The sequence below is a fragment of the Schistocerca serialis genome, chromosome 3 (assembly GCF_023864345.2).
Source record: "Schistocerca serialis cubense isolate TAMUIC-IGC-003099 chromosome 3, iqSchSeri2.2, whole genome shotgun sequence".
NCBI lineage: Eukaryota > Metazoa > Arthropoda > Insecta > Orthoptera > Acrididae > Schistocerca > Schistocerca serialis.
In genome coordinates, this window is record NC_064640.1 from 602,474,185 (window position 1) to 602,492,702 (window position 18,518).

Consider the following 18,518-nt stretch of genomic DNA (forward strand, 5'->3'; position numbering starts at 1 on the left):
ATCTAATCTGTTATCTTGTTATATGTTCTGTGAGTTGCTAAATATCTCGGAGCTTTCTACTTCAGGTATCAGTCAGCTGTCAGTTCAGAGAATATTACGAGCTCGAGAAGTTTCCTTTAGGGCAGTCATTTCGGGAACTTTGTTATGAGCACTTCAATAACTTATTGATAAAGTTTTGACAATTGTAGTGTCATTACTGTAAATATGGTCTGATTTCGCTGTCAGCAACTTGTCTGGTGAGTGTTTGTCAGAGAATGTCAGTGTACTGCCTAGCCTAAAAATCCCCCTTGTTGACTCCACAAGTGCTCTGCTTCCTTCATTTAGTGCGCCGCTGACCTATCAAGGGGAGTCCAAGCATTCCACACTCAGCAATGCAGATCCCGAAATCTGCAGCCGAGACCATCACAGAGTTGACGAAGCTTTTGGTTGAGACCCTCCACACAGCTCCAAACCAAAGGACCCTGATTGACTGTGGAAACAATGCTGCAACTTGAGAGCTCCGCTTGCACCCTGCATGAGGCCAGCAGTCTTCACCACATCTGCTAGCCACCTGTATGAGCTGAGGATTGGCTCAGATCCCAAGCGACAGAGGTCGTTGGTGCTGACGTGAGCCTCAACTTGCAGATGACTGCACCCTGTACGCTTGATAGCTGCATGCAAGGCCTCCTCCACATCTTGGATGAGGCTCCCCAAGCAGACATAGTGAGAGCACATTGGCTTTCTTTCCTGAATGCTGTCTGCCTAAGGGGCTACATAACATGCCTAATATTGACCTCTGAATAACTAGTAAATCCCTGCCTTGTGTGTCTGCTGGAACCCTGCTAAAGGATTGACCACCTGTCCACTCACAGGGTGACTGGGCAAGGTCACACGGCCAGCCTCTACATTGGCCTCAAGTGACATGAACACATTACAACCCGTCATCCTGTGGGGGTGGATCCACCATGTTGGATACGCAATATCAAGAGCTTAGATGGCAAGCTAGTACTAAACAAAGGAAGGAGAGCTGAAATGTGGAAGGAATGTATAGGTGTATGAGGGAAGCAAAGTTGAGGACAGTATTTACAGAGAAAGAAGGTGAAGTAGGTGAAGGTAAGATGTGATATATTTTACTGTGAGATGAATTTGACAAACTATTGGAAGATCTAAGTGGAAACAAGAGATCTTGAGTAGACTGGTATTCCTTCAGAATATTTGAGGTCATTGTGAGAGCCCGTCACGACCGAACTATTCCTCTTGATATGCAAGGTGGGGGTCACATAACAAAAATGAGGAGACCCAGCAAACTCTGGGTGATAAAAGAAAAGACTTCACTAAGATGTGGGAAATGTCACTTTTCTCCTCTCAAAGAGAAGTTGTAGACCTATGCCGCATCCATATTGGTCATCTCAGTCCCACGCCCACCTCATGCATGCTCTTCACTCTTTACCATTGTCATCACCAGTAAATTTAACAAGCTGGTATATGTGCCTGTGAAGACGCCATCTGCCTCCACTTTCGTTCTTGCATGGTGAAATGAAAATGCTCAGTACTTTGAATCGAACATGACTGTACTTAGCCATTTGGCAGAGTTGCTAGATGCTATGGCTTGTCAAGTAATTGATTCCTGACAAAGAAATGTTTTTGTTTACCCAAACTTCAAATTTTGTTTCATCATTGTTCATTATGAATGAATGAGTGAGTGAGTGAATGAATGAATAGTAAGTTCATTTATTACGTCATTAGAACGACATTTTAACCATAAGAGATTTTCTTGAAATTTGAAGTTTGTATTTGTTTTTGAGCAAAGCATAGACACTATCGTTATAGTGTGAATTGTACAGTTTGCATGCTTTGATTAGTGATATTCATACATAGATTAGTGCTAACTGAATTTCCATTTCTACAAACAGTTCAGCATTACCTGTAATTTATGGTTATGTAAACTTGTTATTTCTTAGGAACGATAAGGATTCAGCAGTAAAGAGCAATGTTGCCACACCCAGTAATGATAGTACTGAACGACGTAAGGCAAAAAACAAGAAAAAATCAAAGAGCAAGAAAGTCAAAGTTAAGAAACCATCGATTGCACTTCAGTTTCCTCCCAGGCCTGCCACAGAAGTAGGTGGCAATGAAGCAGCTCCTAGTGTATCTCACAATGACAGTAAAGCACCACAGAAGGAGGACACTGATTTTGATGTGTATGCAGGAAGGGGAATTACGAAGTTGACACAGGTATGTCTCTTAAAAGTTTTAGGATATGTTTACTATTTGTTTTTATAGTTTCATTACCAAAATTTGTTATATACAGCAGTCTGCATCTTTGTGCCTGTTCTATCAATTGCAATTTTATGTATTTGATCTACAGTTGACATAAGAGTTTAGCAAAGCCATTTATGTTTACCTCATTATAAATGATGTCATTTCATGATTAAAACTAAATTACATTGCTTCTTAGTTCATTGTACCTGTGTATATTATAGTGGACTAATAGCTATTTCTATTGCATTCATTTGTGGATTGCAGTTTAATTCTGCATATTAGAAGAGAATTATCAGTCGCATAACAATTTTGTCGTGATGAATTAAAATCTGTCGCAATATTCATGTATTTTGTTGTTTGTTGTGACGTATAACTCATTTCTCATTGTGAAATTTGCTTTTCAGTTGTAATTACCAATCAGTGGCTAGATGTTAAACCAACATTGATATCCTACCCCATCTCCCTCCCCCCACACACCCCACCCCACCCCACCCCACCCCACCCCACCCCCTCTCCCTCTCCATCCCTCCTCTCCATCTCCATCTTCCCCCCCACTCCAACATATACCTCTTTCCTGTTCCTCCCCCCTCGTTGCAGTATGAGGAAGCAGTGCATTATCTTCTTGGTTTCTGTTTCTTACAGGGAAATTCTAGATTTCCCCGAGCCCATTTTAAATGTGGTTACTGTGAATATTTCTGTGATGATTTGGCTACTGTTGATCGACACCTTTGTGAGGAACGTCATAAAAAGCGTGAAGAGGTATAACATTAATTTTAATAGAAATTTAAAACTGATTTCTTGGAAGTTTTTTTAAATACTTGCACCACTGTTATTTGTAAATATGTTATATTATTTCATTTTTACTTAATGATAGATTGAACAGGACAAAACTGTGGTTAATATTGTAAGAAAATGAATCCCGTGATGTCTGATACGGGCTGTAAAAAGCTTATATAACAACCCTAACTTTGTAATAAAAACAAGAAACAGAATAAGTAAGAATGGCATTATAACTAACCAAGGAGTTAAACAAGTTTGCAGTTTTCGCCAGCTTTATTCAATTTTATACGTGAATGAGATGATTAAAAAGTGGGATGAGGAAACAGAAAACATGAAAGGAATAAAGTTAGATGAGGACCATTCTATAAAGACATTATTGTATGCCGACGGCCGCACTATAATAACCACTTCAGAAGAAGAAATACAAAGAAATGTTTTTAAATCACACAAAGTTCTTCAAAATTACAGTAGCAAAATATACGGTATAGAAAAGACAAAAGTGAGGAAAGCAGATGTAATTGAAAACAAAACAAGCACATAATTGATTATAACTACATGTGATATGACTTCTTTTGATCATGACAAAAATGTAAAGAATAAAACAACAATATTTCAGGGTGTCTGCGGAACAACAAAAACACAACTAATCAGATGACTGAAATTCTATAAACCGCTAGTTGTTTCGGTGCTGCTTTACAGATATGAGGCTTAGATTACTAACAAGGGAGACATTAGTTGAATGAAATACCTCAGATCAATTGAAGGATGTAAACTAGAAGATAGGTTAAGAAATTAAGGTATTAGAAATGAGCTGAAAATATTTTACGGTAACAGAAAAATTCAACACATATAAGCAGAAATGGAAGGGACATGTAAAACAATACCCTAAAACAGTTTCGCAATATATGCCCAAAGGTGTAAGGGGTACAGGTCTGCTCAGGAAATGATAGAGCTAAGAAGCTAAAGCCAGAAAAAGTTCCTGGAACCTAATACATGGGTGTAGATGGTGAAGGTGGGGTGATCTGTTGTCAGCTCAGTGAAATACATTATTCCAAAAGTTAAAATTATTTATGCCAACATAGTTTCTCATAGTTAGGTGCCCACTTTAAACTACAGGTCCTCTTATAACTGGCTGGTAAACAGTTCTAGGTTGAAAGAAGGCAAGGGGACTAGGTCTAGTAAAACACTGTGGTATCGTAACCAACCCTGGAGTTGACGTCTGCTTCAGTTTTATTTTTATTGGGATAATCTAGAATTTTTGGATGCATTAAGCAGTTGTGAGGAGCCTTACCATCAGGCTGTTATTCTTCTTTTAAATTTTTTGAAAGTGTTAAGATTGTGCAATTTTTATCTGCTTATCATATCTGAATTTGAAGTGTACTGCTGCCTACAAAGTTCATTCCAGGTTTTCCTTCTACATGTTTACATAAGCTCTTGATACTGTATTCAGTCACCAGCAACTCTGTAGTTACATAATAAATATAAATTTAGTGATAAATGCATATTGCAGACATTTTAAACAATACCTCTGGAGAAGATGAGAGCTTTAAGATGTGAAGTGGAGGTGACGGAATAGTGAAATCACGCCAGAGAAAGATTGTGATGAGACTTAAGATATTTGAAGCAAATGTAACAGCAGAAAATTGATTTGGGTTCATGGCAGCAGTTTGTGGTGCGTACTAATTAACATGGAAATGGTGGTTACTAGTAGAAATTCAATCAAGAAAGCATGATCCCGCATACTAGTTTGACATGACCTTGATAATCCAGTTAATTACTGCAGGTGATAGCTAGAACTTTTTTGAACACGCAAAGAGTGGATCTAAACAGAGGTGAGAAAAATCATGGGATAGCGATATACACATATACAGATGTTGGTAGTATCATGTACACAAGGTATAAAAGTGCAGTGCATTGGCTGAGCTGTCATTTGTACTCAGGTAATTCACATGAAAAAGTTTACGACGCGATGGTGACCACATGAATGTGTAATGGTATTGGAGCTGGACGCATAGGACATTCCATTTCAGAAAGCATTAGGAATTTAATATTCAGAGATCTGCTGTGTCAAGAGTGTGTCAAGAATACCAAATTTCAGGAATTACCTTTCACCATAGAAAACACAGTGGCTGTTGACCTTCAGTTAATGACCAAGGGCAGCGGTGTGTGCATAGAGTTATCAGTGCTAACAGACAAGCAACACTACATTAAATAACTAGGAAAATCAATGTGAGACATATGGCAAATATATCCATTAAGACAGTACCATGAAATTTGGTGTTAACGGGCTATGGCAGCAGACGAGCAATGTAAGTGCCTTTGCTAACAGCACATCATCACCTGCAGTGCCTCTCCTAGGCTTGTGGCTATGTTGGCTGGACTCTAGATGACTGGAAAGCTGTGGCTTGGTCAGATGAGTGTGGATTTCAGTTGGTAAGAGCTGTTGGTAGAGTTAGTGTGGTGCAGACCCCATGTAGACATGGACCTAAGTCTTGTCAACAAGGCACTTGCAATTATGAATGGCTATAGAGGCAGCATGGCTCAATGTTTCTGTGGGGAACTTCCAATGACTTGTCGAGTCCATGCCACGTCAAGTTGCTCAACTATGCTGGGCAGGAGGAGGACCAATACAATATTAGGAGGTATCCCATGCCTTTCATCGCCTCAGTGTAAGCAAACAGTTTTTGTATCTCCACTGAAGGTTACTTTCTTCTCTAATATAAAACACTTGCACCCATCTGTTAAAGCAAAATCTTCTGCTGAGTAACATTTGATACTGTGATCCCCCTGCCTGCAGAGCCAACCCCACACTTATTTACGATTATCATCAGAAAAATCCTGCACTCGTTGGTGAAGAGAACCCTATACCATTGATTCATGTTCCGTACTAATAGTTACCTTGCCAGCCATAGTGTATTTACAGTGCTGTGTGATTTTTACTGTTGTTTTGTAGTGGAAACTTAAGAGACCACACTGATCTTACGAAGATGGTCATGTACTGTATAGGTTGATACAGCTCTCCCATTTACAACAGAAAGACAACACACAGCTTTGTTTCATGCCCCTTGGAGTGTCCAAGATCCGTAATTTGTAGGTAATGATCATCAGCTGGTCTTGTTTGATCATTGATGACCACTACAAGGCAAATCTTCAGTGTTGGGTGTCTGACAGTAGTTATAGAATGTTCTCGTCATATAGTGACAATATGTACATGGGCAAAGCTTGAAATGACGTCTAAAGACATGTTGATTGACTGAACAGCATCTACAAGCTGCATGGTTCTGTTCACGATTGGAGAGAGAGTGCATTCTCATGAATTAAACTCTGAATGCAGGTTTAGCTTTACCCTCATTTGTAATTGTATGACACATTGCATGACTCTACTTTCTTCATTGCTAGTAGTGTAGAATGTGACAGCATTGAGTATGAAATTAGATGTTTCAAATGTCATTTATGGAATCTTCTATCTAGAACAAAGTCTGTTGCGAAGCTTGAAATAGTTCTGTCAACTTTAAAAATCCGACTGAGATAGTGTAAATGAAGAAATGATGTATCTGTAACTTGTCAAGATCAGAATTTGTCCCTAAACCATTATAAGGTGCGTTAATGGGTTACAGTTTTATTTATATAATTTGCAGTTGGAAAGCCATCTTCCCATTAAGAGCTAGATTGAGCTAGTTACATATTACTTTATACTTCTGCAAAATGTTAAGTAATTTTCATAATTTTTGGAATGTTTCATGCTAGAGTAGTTAAGTGTTAAGACTTAATGTTAAGACTTAACTGCATTATAACACTGTTTTAGTAAATTAAGTAGTGGTGCACATAGTTTGATTTAAATGGAAGTAACACTTGGTAATAGAAATTTAGCCCACTTCTTTCAAACATATTATCATTTTTTGTCTTTGTGTTTTGTGAATTTTTAATTACCTGATTCACCCAATTTATCACTGATAAAACATTGGGTTTGGTGAGCAAGGGGTATTTAGAAAAAAATCTGTGTGCAGAAATTAAAGTAATATAATGTGGAAAGTACCCCGTATAAATCAAGTGACATCTTCTAATGTTAGTGTTAACTGTGTTGGTAAAGACAAGCATGAACCTTAAAGCTGCAAGCATAATCTTTTCTTGGTGGGGTGAGGAAGCATTCTGATAATTTTACAGTATGTGTGTGTGTATCTTATCTTCAAAATTAAATTCAGTAAGAGGTTATAATGCTGCAGAGTCCATCTGTTTGTTGGTTTTAGGCAGCCTGTTTTATTGAATGCCTTTTGTTGTTGGCAACACCACCAGAAAATATATTAAGGATAATCGACAGATGCCTAACTGATGCCATTGCGGGATTGGGTTTGACGCTGTCTGACTATAAAATCAGGAACAAGTATAAAGATAACTTGAACAAGAAGATAAGTTCTGATTTTCCAGGTATGTGATGATGCATAAAATACAAGTTGTAAAGAATGTCTGGGTTGCATGGAATACATTTTTCTGTATGGTTGAAAAATATGTTACCCTGTCATCAAATTAGACAGTAACAGAAAATTTGAGAATAATGTATTGGAAAAGACTCCCTCGAGTATGCGAGATACTTTATGATACACAGTAGACTTTATGCTACAGGGGAGTTCTGGTGTGATTTTAGACTTTGATTTCTGTGCTGCTTGGAAATATATTCTAATTGTGCGGCTTTCAGTTGTTCAGTTAAAAAACAATGTGTAGGTTCTGTGACAATTCTTCAAGATAATCTTATGCCATTGAATAGTTTTATAGATGTTTGGTCTGGCTGGAGCCATTGTGGTGGCATTTCATCTCTCATTTGCCCTGACTTCCCATTGCATGAATGTATAGTGACTGTTGAAGGGTCGATAATTTGCAAGCAGTAGCCTATGGTTCCTTTCAGGATTCCTATAACAGAACTCTGACGAGATCACCTGCTGGCACTTCTGCAAACTGAGGTTATGAAACATGCTCAACTAAGTTGGAAGTTAGTGTCTCCCATACAGATCATCCTGGCTCCAAGCAGAATACATACCCAAGAGCAAGGATGTCATCTGTCGTTGCACTTTAGTTAGCATCGAATAACTGCAGAGGAGAATATAAAGGTCACTAGTGACCAGCTTGGTTATCTTGTGGAATACTGCATATAAACAAGTCATGTGTCGCTTTTATGACTCTTTGTTTCAAATGCAATTAAAAACATTGTAACCATACCTGTTAGCAGTAATTAATCTCTAATTAAAAATGCAAAAGTTGAGTGCCATAAATTTTACTTGTTCTTGTAGACAGCTCTTTTGCACCAGGAACCTCACAGTATTAGAATGATTGTAAAAATTATCTTCTGCATTCATTCTGCAGTGTGGGTGCAGGTTACACCCACTGCCAGCAGGTGTATGTTCTCCCTTACAAACCTGGGTAAAGCTGGTATTTGGTGATTGGTGGAAAATGTGTCACTGCCAGGGTTACATTTACAAGATACATGTACAGTAGATGAGAGAATAAAAATATCATTGCAGGCAGCTGAAAGCAGGTATTAATTAGATACGAGGGTGTGCTGAAAAGTAATGCCTCCAAATTTTTATGTGAAAACTCTTACAGATTTTTAAATAAAACAAGCTTTATTAACATTTTACAGAATAGTTCGTAGCGTGCATTCTACCATTTCAATGGCATTTGTTTCACAAGGTGTTGAGTGAAATATGCCTTGCAGTATAATCTCTTAACTGGCCACCTTTAGGAAGAAGAGACCCGATGAAAAATTTTTGAATAATATTTTTTTATATTTACCTTGTTATGCACACTTTTCTGAAACGTTGTTGTGTCATAACAAGAATGAAGTCGAACTCCAATAGCAGGTTTGTCAATGAAGTACAAAACTTAGCACCAAAAGCACGTTCGTTACAGATACCAACATATGGTCAGAATAGAACTAAACTTCTAGATGGAGAGCTCTGCTATTTATGCAAATATCGGATATTCCAGAATATACTAATATTACAAACATAAAAATTTTGAGGACCTTCCAGGAGTGACAAATATTCAATAAAAGGTTATTGCTGATGGTTGGGTTTGAACTCTGTCTGCAGCACACCAGCCAGCGTCACAAACCACAATGCTACACTACACATATCATAGGTTGTTGCATTGCTCCCTCTTCTGGATTAGTGACGTGCTGTTTATCCAGAAGTTCTAACTGGAACCAGCTACAGTGCCCTGGATCTAGATCTTGTTGGTGGTCCTCTGAATGGCAGTGCCAGCAGAGCCTTTTGTTTTGGGTGCATTATTGCATCCTCTTCACTATGGTGATAATTGAAGGTGCCACCTCCCATCAGAGCTTTGCGTGTATTATGTTCTAGCTTTTATGAAATGTACGTAAATGTAAGATAATGCAGAGAAACAGGATCCAATCACAAGATTGGAGGTGAACATGTGGAGCATGCCACATTACAGCAGTATTCAAGTTGATACACAGATATTAAATGAATGAGATGAACACACAAAATGGGATATTAGGGAAGGCAAATGCAAGACTTAGATTTTTTTGTAAAGCTTCTGTGAAGAGCAGTGCATCTGTGAAGGAAATTGCATACAACATGGTAGTGCACCAGTAGGATAGTAACAGGTTGATATAACCCTTAATCAAAGTGTAATAGAGATGCTTGTGGAACTTAAAGAGGTCTTCTTGGGAGAAAGATGACTTAGTTCAATGAAACTCATTTGAGTGAATTTAAAGAAACTGTATTTGAAGAAGACAGCTACTATTCTATCTGCTATTGCACACTCCTGGAAATGGAAAAAAAGAACACATTGACACCGGTGTGTCAGACCCACCATACTTGCTCCGGACACTGCGAGAGGGCTGTACAAGCAATGATCACACGCACGGCACAGCGGACACACCAGGAACCGCGGTGTTGGCCATCGAATGGCGCTAGCTGCGCAGCATTTGTGCACCGCCGCCGTCAGTGTCAGCCAGTTTCCCGTGGCATACGGAGCTCCATCGCAGTCTTTAACACTGGTAGCATGCCGCGACAGTGTGGACGTGAACCGTATGTGCAGTTGACTGACTTTGAGCGAGGGCGTGTAGTGGGCATGCGGGAGGCCGGGTGGACGTATCGCCGAATTGCTCAACACGTGGGGCATGAGGTCTCCACAGTACATCGATGTTGTCGCCAGTGGTCGGCGGAAGGTGCACGTGCCCGTCGACCTGGGAGCGGACCGCAGCGACGCACGGATGCACGCCAAGACCGTAGGATCCTACGCAGTGCCGTAGGGGACCGCACCGCCACTTCCCAGCAAATTAGGGACACTGTTGCTCCTGGGGTATCGGCGAGGACCGTTCGCAACCGTCTACATGAAGCTGGGCTACGGTCCCGCACACCGTTAGGCCGTCTTCCGCTCACGCCCCAACATCGTGCAGCCCGCCTCCAGTGGTGTCGCGATAGGCGTGAATGGAGGGACGAATGGAGACGTGTCGTCTTCAGCGATGAGAGTCGCTTCTGCCTTGGTGCCAGTGATGGTCGTATGCGTGTTTGGCGCCGTGCAGGTGAGCGCCACAATCAGGACTGCATATGACCGAGGCACACAGGGCCAACACCCGGCATCATGGTGTGGGGAGCGATCTCCTACACTGGCCGTACACCACTGGTGATCGTCGAGGGGACACTGAATAGTGCACGGTACATCCAAACCGTCATCGAACCCATCGTTCTACCAGTCCTAGACCGGCAAGGGAACTTGCTGTTCCAACACGACAATGCACGTCCGCATGTATCCCGTGCCACCCAACGTGCTCTAGAAGGTGTAAGTCAACTACCCTGGCCAGCAAGATCTCCAGATCTGTCCCCCATTGAGCATGTTTGGGACTGGATGAAGCGTCGTCTCACGCGGTCTGCACGTCCAGCACGAACGCTGGTCCAACTGAGGCGCCAGGTGGAAATGGCATGGCAAGCCGTTCAACAGGACTACATCCAGCATCTCTACGATCGTCTCCATGGGAGAATAGCAGCCTGCATTGCTGCGAAAGGTGGATATACACTGTACTAGAGCCGACATTGTGCATGCTCTGTTGCCTGTGTCTATGTGCCTGTGGTTCTGTCAGTGTGATCATGTGATGTATCTGACCCCAGGAATGTGTCAATAAAGTTTCCCCTTCCTGGGACAATGAATTCACGGTGTTCTTATTTCAATTTCCAGGAGTGTATATCACACATAAAGATCTGGAGAATAAGACAAAAGATTGTTGTGTGTAGAAACACACACATAGGTAGTTATTTTTCTCTCACTCAATGCACAAACAGAATGGGATAGAAAATCTGTTAATATTGGTATGAATTCACACACACACACACACACACACACACACACACACACACACACACACACACACACACACAAAATTCAAGCTTTCGCAACCAACGGTTGCTTTATCAGGAAAGAGGGAAGGAGAGGGAAAGACGAAAGGATGTGGGTTTTAAGGGAGAGGGTAAGGAATCATTCCAGTCCCGGAAGCGGATAGACTTACCTTAGGGGGAAAAAAGGACAGTTATACACTCGCATACACACACATATCCATCCGCACATGTGTATGTGTATGTGCGGAGATGTCAGTCGAGGCGGAAGTACAGAGGCAAAGATGTTGAAAGACAGGTGAGGTATGAGCGGCGGCAAATTGAAATTAGCAGAGGTTGAGGCCTGGCGGATAACGAGAAGAGATGATACACTAAAGGGCAAGTTCCCATCTCCGGAGTTCTGACAGGTTGGTGTTAGTGGGAAGTATCCAGATAACCCGGACGGTGTAACACTGTGCCAAGATGTGCTGGCCGTGCACCATTGCATGTTTAGCCACAGGGTGATCCTCATTACCAACAAACACTGTCTGCCTGTGTCCAGTCATGCGAATGGACAGTTTGTTACTGGTCATTCCCACATAGAAAGCTTCACAGTGTAGGCAGGTCAGTTGGTAAATCACATGGGTGCTTTCACACGTGGCTCTGCCTTTGATCGTGTACACCTTCCGGGTTGTGTCTATCAACCTGTTGTGTCTATCAACCTGCCAGCGCTTTCTCTTTGCCTTTACGAATGTCTGCTTGTGTCTGTGTATGTGCGGATGGATATGTGTGTGTGTGCGCGCGCGCGAATGTATACCTGTCCTATTTTTCCCCTAAGGTAAAGTCTTTCCGCTCCCGGGATTGGAATGACTCCTTACCCTCTCCCTTAAAACCCACGTCCTTTTGTCTTTCCCTCTCCTTCCCTCTTTCCTGATGAAGCAACCATTGGTTGCGAAAGCTTGAATTTTGTGTGTATGTTTGTGTGTGTTTGTGTGTTTATCAACCTGCCAGCACTTTTGTTTGGTAAGTCACATCATATTTGTTTATATATACATCAGTTTTTGAATTGAAGGTTTCTCTGACTGAAGTTCTTCAACGTGTTCTCAGTCCTTCCAAAAATGATTTGTGCCAGTGAAAAACTTGTGCTTTTGATAAGGAATGTTCCCCACAAGCCTGTTTCAACTTTTTCAGAGGTCACACTCTTGGATTCTTCAAATTTAGCTCAAAACTTTATTGCATAACGTTGCTTTCAGTTCTGCTGTTCCATTTTTGTAGCAGACAACAAAAGCACAAGTTCACTGATTGCACACTAAAAATCCTGTTATGACTGTACGGAGTTGAAATATGGACTGAAGATCTGGAAAGGATGAACACCGATCTACAGAAGAAGAACAACACAGCACTGCCAGATCGCTCACAGTGTTGGCAGCATCATTACTTTCTCACACACATCATAGTCAATGTGTGGGATGAAGCTCATCAGTGTACCCTGGACAAGTTCTCTCCCAAATATCCTGTAGCCTTCCCCCATTGCCATACAGAGGTACCAGCCACTCGCTTACCCACCAAATTGAGGAAAAATAAGCAAAGTGACCATCTATGGAGGTGAGACCACCACAGATGAAAATCTTCCATGGAAGAAAGTCACCAAGGGGTCAGGAAATCTCGTTAACATTATCATAAATCTAAAACCTGTTCATGCACTTGTCAACTCGGGGGCTTCTTTTCTGTCATGTTGAATGTTTGTTGTGGCCTGCTGAAGATTTTTCTGTGATATGAAAGTGATTGTGCTGATGGTTGCAAATGGGAAATCAATGCAGCTAACAAAGAGCATGTATTACAAGAATAACTGTTTATAGCACAGCCCTTAGAGTTAGTTCGTTTAACCCTTTTGCTGATATAGATACATATATACGTCCTGCTGTGCAGCCCCACAAGTGTTGTGGATGTGTTTACTTGCGCCACTGGACAGGTTACTTCCACATATCAGTGAATAAAAAAGTTTCAAGTATTGATTATACACAATTACATGCTATCATTTGCAAAAAACCTTGTTTCAATATCTTTAATCATGTATGAGATGTGACTATTGCCATGAGCACATGTTCCGCAATGCACAAGGATATGAATGGGTGTGGAACCCAATAACTTGAGAATGAAATATCATTCTGGTTTCGATTTTAAATGCAAAGTTTATGCAGTGTGTTTGTACCTCTGCAAGCTCTTTAAAATTGCATGCAGTATTTTACTTAATTTGCCCCAGCACAGCAAGTATGATAGATAGCTAAAATGAATTAAGTTCTTTATCAAGTGAAGATGCCATCACTACATCTCAGCACAGGGACCAGCATTTGGCAAGCAGTGCAGCCATAACTAAAGCCATCCTCGGAGAGCATGTCTGTAGCAGAGAAAAGTTTATCAGAATGTACTCATAATGCTATTTTCAGATGAGACTTCTTTCAGGCATTTGCAGGCAGTTATAAATTGTGGAAGATCAGGGCTCCAGGCCAACGAAGGTATTCCAACAAGCATTTGGGGGGGGGGGGGGGTGAGTGTTTGCCACTGAAGACCTGTTACCCCACTGTCATCGACGAGACCAATTCCTGCTACCAGTCTAAGTGCTCAAACTGCAAAGCTTTTGTCTGTTGTAAAAAGCTTCTCAGACTGACAAAATAAATCTACATACCTGCGATGATCACAGGCATTTCAGGTGTTTAAGTAGAACTATGGATCAGTAATTGTCATGAGCAGTCACAACTTGTCCCTAAAGGTATGTGAATAGGAGCAGCCAAACCAGTGACAGTGCAGGGAAGGAAGCTACTACTGATTTGCCCGTAGGAGCTGCCTGACTTGAGAAACACTGTCAGCGAGCATTAGCCTTTTTCTGCCAATTTTCATATGCTTTGAAATGAAGTGTGAAGAAAAGACAGACCAAGTGATCCTTGGTAAAATAGTGTATCAACACTGGAATCATCCACCAGTTAGCTAGCACTCATATAGGATGTCATCCACTGAGCAACACGTAATTCAGAAGGGAGTGGATAAGATGCTGCAAGATATCATTGAACCTTCAAAGTGTCCTTTGTCCTCTCAGAGATCCTTGTGAAGGAGAGTGACACTATGTGGTGTATCTGTGTCAACTATAGGTGACTGAACAAAATTATAAATTAAAGATTCCTGTCCATAGCCACACATTGATGATTCCATGGACTGCGCCGGCCAGTGTGGCCGAGCAGTTCTAGGCGCTTCAGTCTGGAACCACGCGACCGCAACGGTCGCAGGTTCGAATCCTGCCTCGGGCATGGATGTGTGTGATGCCCTTAGGTTAGTTAGGTTTAAGTAGTTCTAAGTTCTAGGGGACTGATGACCTCAGAAGTTAAGTCCCATAGTGCTCAGAGCCATTTTTTGAACCATGGACTGCTCGATAGAAGCTAAGTATTACTCGACTATAGACATTTTTACAGGCTACTGGCAAATCTAGGTCAACAAGGCAGACCGGGAAAAGGCTACCTCTAAAACACACGATAGCCTTTATGAGTTATGCCGTTTGGATTATGTAATGCATTGGCCACCGTTGAGCATATGATACACACCCTGCTTCAATGCTTTAAGTAGACAACGTGTCTTTTTATCTGGGTGATGTTGTTCTTTGAAGACATTTGGTGTAAGCCAAATAACAACCCTGCTGAAGTTTGTTCAGATTGTAACCCTCCACCTAAATCTGAAGAAGTCTTTGTTGCCCTGGGAATGGTGATGTTGGTGCGCATGCTGATCCAGAAAAAATAAGAGCAGTCACAGATTTTCTGGTTCCTTCACACATGTGAGAAACTGCCTTGGAATTTAGTCCACTGACTGTTTTTGTGTTCTTTCGGTTTAACAACATTTTGTGAGGTATGTAATGACTTGTTCGATGTCTGAATAGTTATGGCACATATAATACCATGGAACCTGGCGAAAAGTAAATAAAATTCAAATGCAGTGAACATGTTTGTGGCTAATCAATAAGTATTGAGAGGAGCAAGTAGGCATACTTTATGCAACCCAGGTTCTGTTGTGGATCCAGTTCATGAAGCCTTTCATGTCTCACTATACTAACTGTAGTTCCTGATGACATTAGGTTGTTGACCATAGATGTATGCTGAGAAAACTTGCAAACCAGTCTCTGTGTTCGAAGCCAGTGGGCTTATTTGTGATACAGTCCAATCTGGCCACGCTGTTAAACCAGCCTTGGAACAGTTGTTCTTTACTTACCTGTCAGTAGCCAAATTATTTGGCAGTTGGTTGCACCCAGTATTGTTAAATTATAGACCACAATAAAATTTCAGCACGTTACCCACATAATTTTCTGGTGATAACTGGAAGATTCCTGTGTCAAAAGATCTTGGATGGATAGATTCTGGATGGTGTCCAGACTGCTGCAGGCAGTGGGGCAAATAAGATTGATCAGATACCATATTTCTTATTCTGTCCTAAGTATATAAATAAAGACTATTTATCATGCGAAATTTTCTCAAAACATATCTTCTGCTGGGAAAGCAAGAGCAGTTGGTATTAATGTGCTCTGACTGAGATGCATAGAAATCTTTCAGACATTTTATGTTGTGTAAGAACCAAGGTTGATTTTAAGGAAGGCATTGTTGCATTGCAGGGAAATGTCCCATGTTGTTGAGAGGTCATTTTCCCACCCAAAAATTCCAGGTTTCACAGACTCATCCACAATAAACGTAGTTATATAATTCAACAATCAACAGGGAATACTTCAGTACTTGTTTAAAAGTCTCATCTTTTACTTTTGCTCAGTCTGGCAGTATTAAATTTTCAATTCTGTGTTTTTCTGTTTCACAAGTTGAGGGGGCGTATCATCAACAACACGACATGGCTGGTTAAATATTTAGGGAATTAAATCAGAATTCAAACATATTTTTTAAACTGTTGGAGTGCGTTGCCCCCCCCCCCCCTTTAAACTGTTGGAGTGCGTTGCCTCCCCCCCCTCCCTTCTGTCTTGTAAACAACTTGGTTATGTACCTGTTACCACCACATGCCACAAGAATGTCAGCACAGTGTAAGATTAATTTTTCACTTTGACCTATGAAGAACTATGTGAACACTTGGAGAGTCAAGGGATCCTCTTCCTACATGGCATATATCGAAGTTTGCCAGACAACAAAGTAGACACCAGCGTATTCAGCCTTGATTTTTAAGGGGAATTTTCTTCCAGGAAACATCAAAATTATGTGTTAGAGTTGTGATTTGAAGCCAATGGTGTTTTAAATCCCAGGGTTCGGGCATACATCTATTTGGTAGAAATGATCTGATTTGTGGAGACTGTGACCAGTCACTTAACAAAAATTCACCATGTGCACTACTACGTGTCTGTTTCAATTGTGTGAATGACCGCCCTCCTTGAGCCCCAAAGTTTGCTAACCTGCCCATGGAACACAAAATCCAGAAACTGAAGGTCACAGATTGTGTTTCATATTTTGATGTCTGGCAAAAATAAGATTCTTTGAATCAATTCTCAATTATACCAAACTTGGTGCCTACTGTGGCCAGGTCATTAGCAGGTTAGAATTTCATTCACCCTGGAAATTCATAGATCAGGGACCTGGGACCAGCCAGTGACTGAAAGGATTGTGGGTTCTTCTTCCATTCCTACACTGACAGTTCATGGGATTGTAAGAATCATGACTGCCAGAAGTTGTGAAAGGCAAAGATAAGAAATTTTGGAAGAAGGCTATTCTGTTGATTCCCCCACCCTTACTGTTCGACTGTGGTCTGATGGTCATTGATGTTCCACACCTACCAGTGACAGTGATCCTGGCACGTGATCTGTCCTCCTGGCCCCTCCACACATAACCAGCACACCCTCAATGTACCAAAACTACAACAACTGATTTTTTGTTCTGCAATCTGTGTTGCTTTCAAAGAAAGACACTACCGTGATGCTCATTCTTCAACTCTTTGGGGTTACTGTGCATTCTATTGGAACCATACTTGCTCCAAGATAGCATCTATACATTGGTTTGCAGGGATATTGTTAGTGAGTGGAATCATCCTAATGCCAGGTTGGAAGCAGTAGCGGTGTGAGTGCAAGTGCCCCCAGTGATTGCCACTTGTGATATTTGTTTACCTCCAGCAGGGTATTTACTTACTTGGTATGACTATCTTAGTCCAACAACTCTGAATACCTTTCCTCCTACTTTTGGGATGTAGTGCTAATCACACCATGTGAGGGAGTACCAGTTTATTTAATAGGGGCCTCCTGATCAACCAGCTTCTTTCCAAATTTGATCTCTATCCCTTCACTGGTGTTACTCCTATAAACTTCATTTCCACTCATGATACCTTTTTGGCTATTGACTTCAAAATCCCTCCCTGAATCTTGTGCCTTCACTACAATAGTTGTTACATGACAATCTTTGCTACAATGACCACTTTTCAGTGATTGTGTAACTTTCTTATGCAGGGTCCCTGAATCATGGGATCATTTGTCCCTTTCCACTGCAGTTTCCGGGAAGAACGATCCATAGGTGACCATCTAGTTAGCTGGGGAAAAGCAGTCTGACAGGGTTTTACTAAATTCCAATAATAAAGTATTGCTGCATGAGAAAGGTTAATCCTTCCTGCTTCATTTCCCACACCTCTTTGGATGTGGATCGCACTACATTCCTCTATATTTACAATGCTGTGATCCAATTCCAATTCGACTATGGCTGTTCAGGGATATGGCTCATTGGCTCCTTCAGCTTTGAAATTATTGGACTGAGTTCATCACCATGGAATAATACAGGCCATTGGTGCCTTCAGGACTAGTTCCATTTGTGGTCTCCTTGCTGAAGTGGGGATCTTATCCCTTCAGTTCCCACAGTACCAACTCTTCCTTACTTCTGCAGTCACCATCTGACAAATTCCTATCATCCAAATTCTTTTTGCATTCAAGGGGCATAGACCTCTGACATGTGGGATTATCGATCATGACCCTCTCCGGGAACCTACACCTAAACTGCCCCCGCCCCACCCCCACCCCCCCTGCCCAATTGTACTCAGAATAAGAATTAGGATCAATCTGTTTCAAGGGCCTAAAGTTTGTTCCCACTATAGCTGTTCAGCGGGTCTAAAGTCTTAGAGTGTTTGGCTAGACAAGTTATTACTTGCTCTACATTTGCTGTG

General features: G+C 41.3%; 1 protein-coding gene across 4 annotated transcripts in view; it reads left to right on the plus strand.

Moving 5' to 3' along the window:
* Nucleotides 1-18,518, plus strand: part of LOC126470485 (terminal uridylyltransferase 4-like) — a 204,560-nt gene that overhangs the window by 93,384 nt on the left and 92,658 nt on the right. For all 4 annotated transcript variants that reach the window (XM_050098356.1, XM_050098355.1, XM_050098357.1 and 1 more), the window contains 3 exons: nucleotides 1,941-2,214; nucleotides 2,884-3,000; nucleotides 7,269-7,446. In XM_050098356.1, coding sequence (XP_049954313.1) covers nucleotides 1,941-2,214; nucleotides 2,884-3,000; nucleotides 7,269-7,446 — 569 coding nt within the window. The remainder of the gene's footprint in view (nucleotides 1-1,940; nucleotides 2,215-2,883; nucleotides 3,001-7,268; nucleotides 7,447-18,518) is intronic.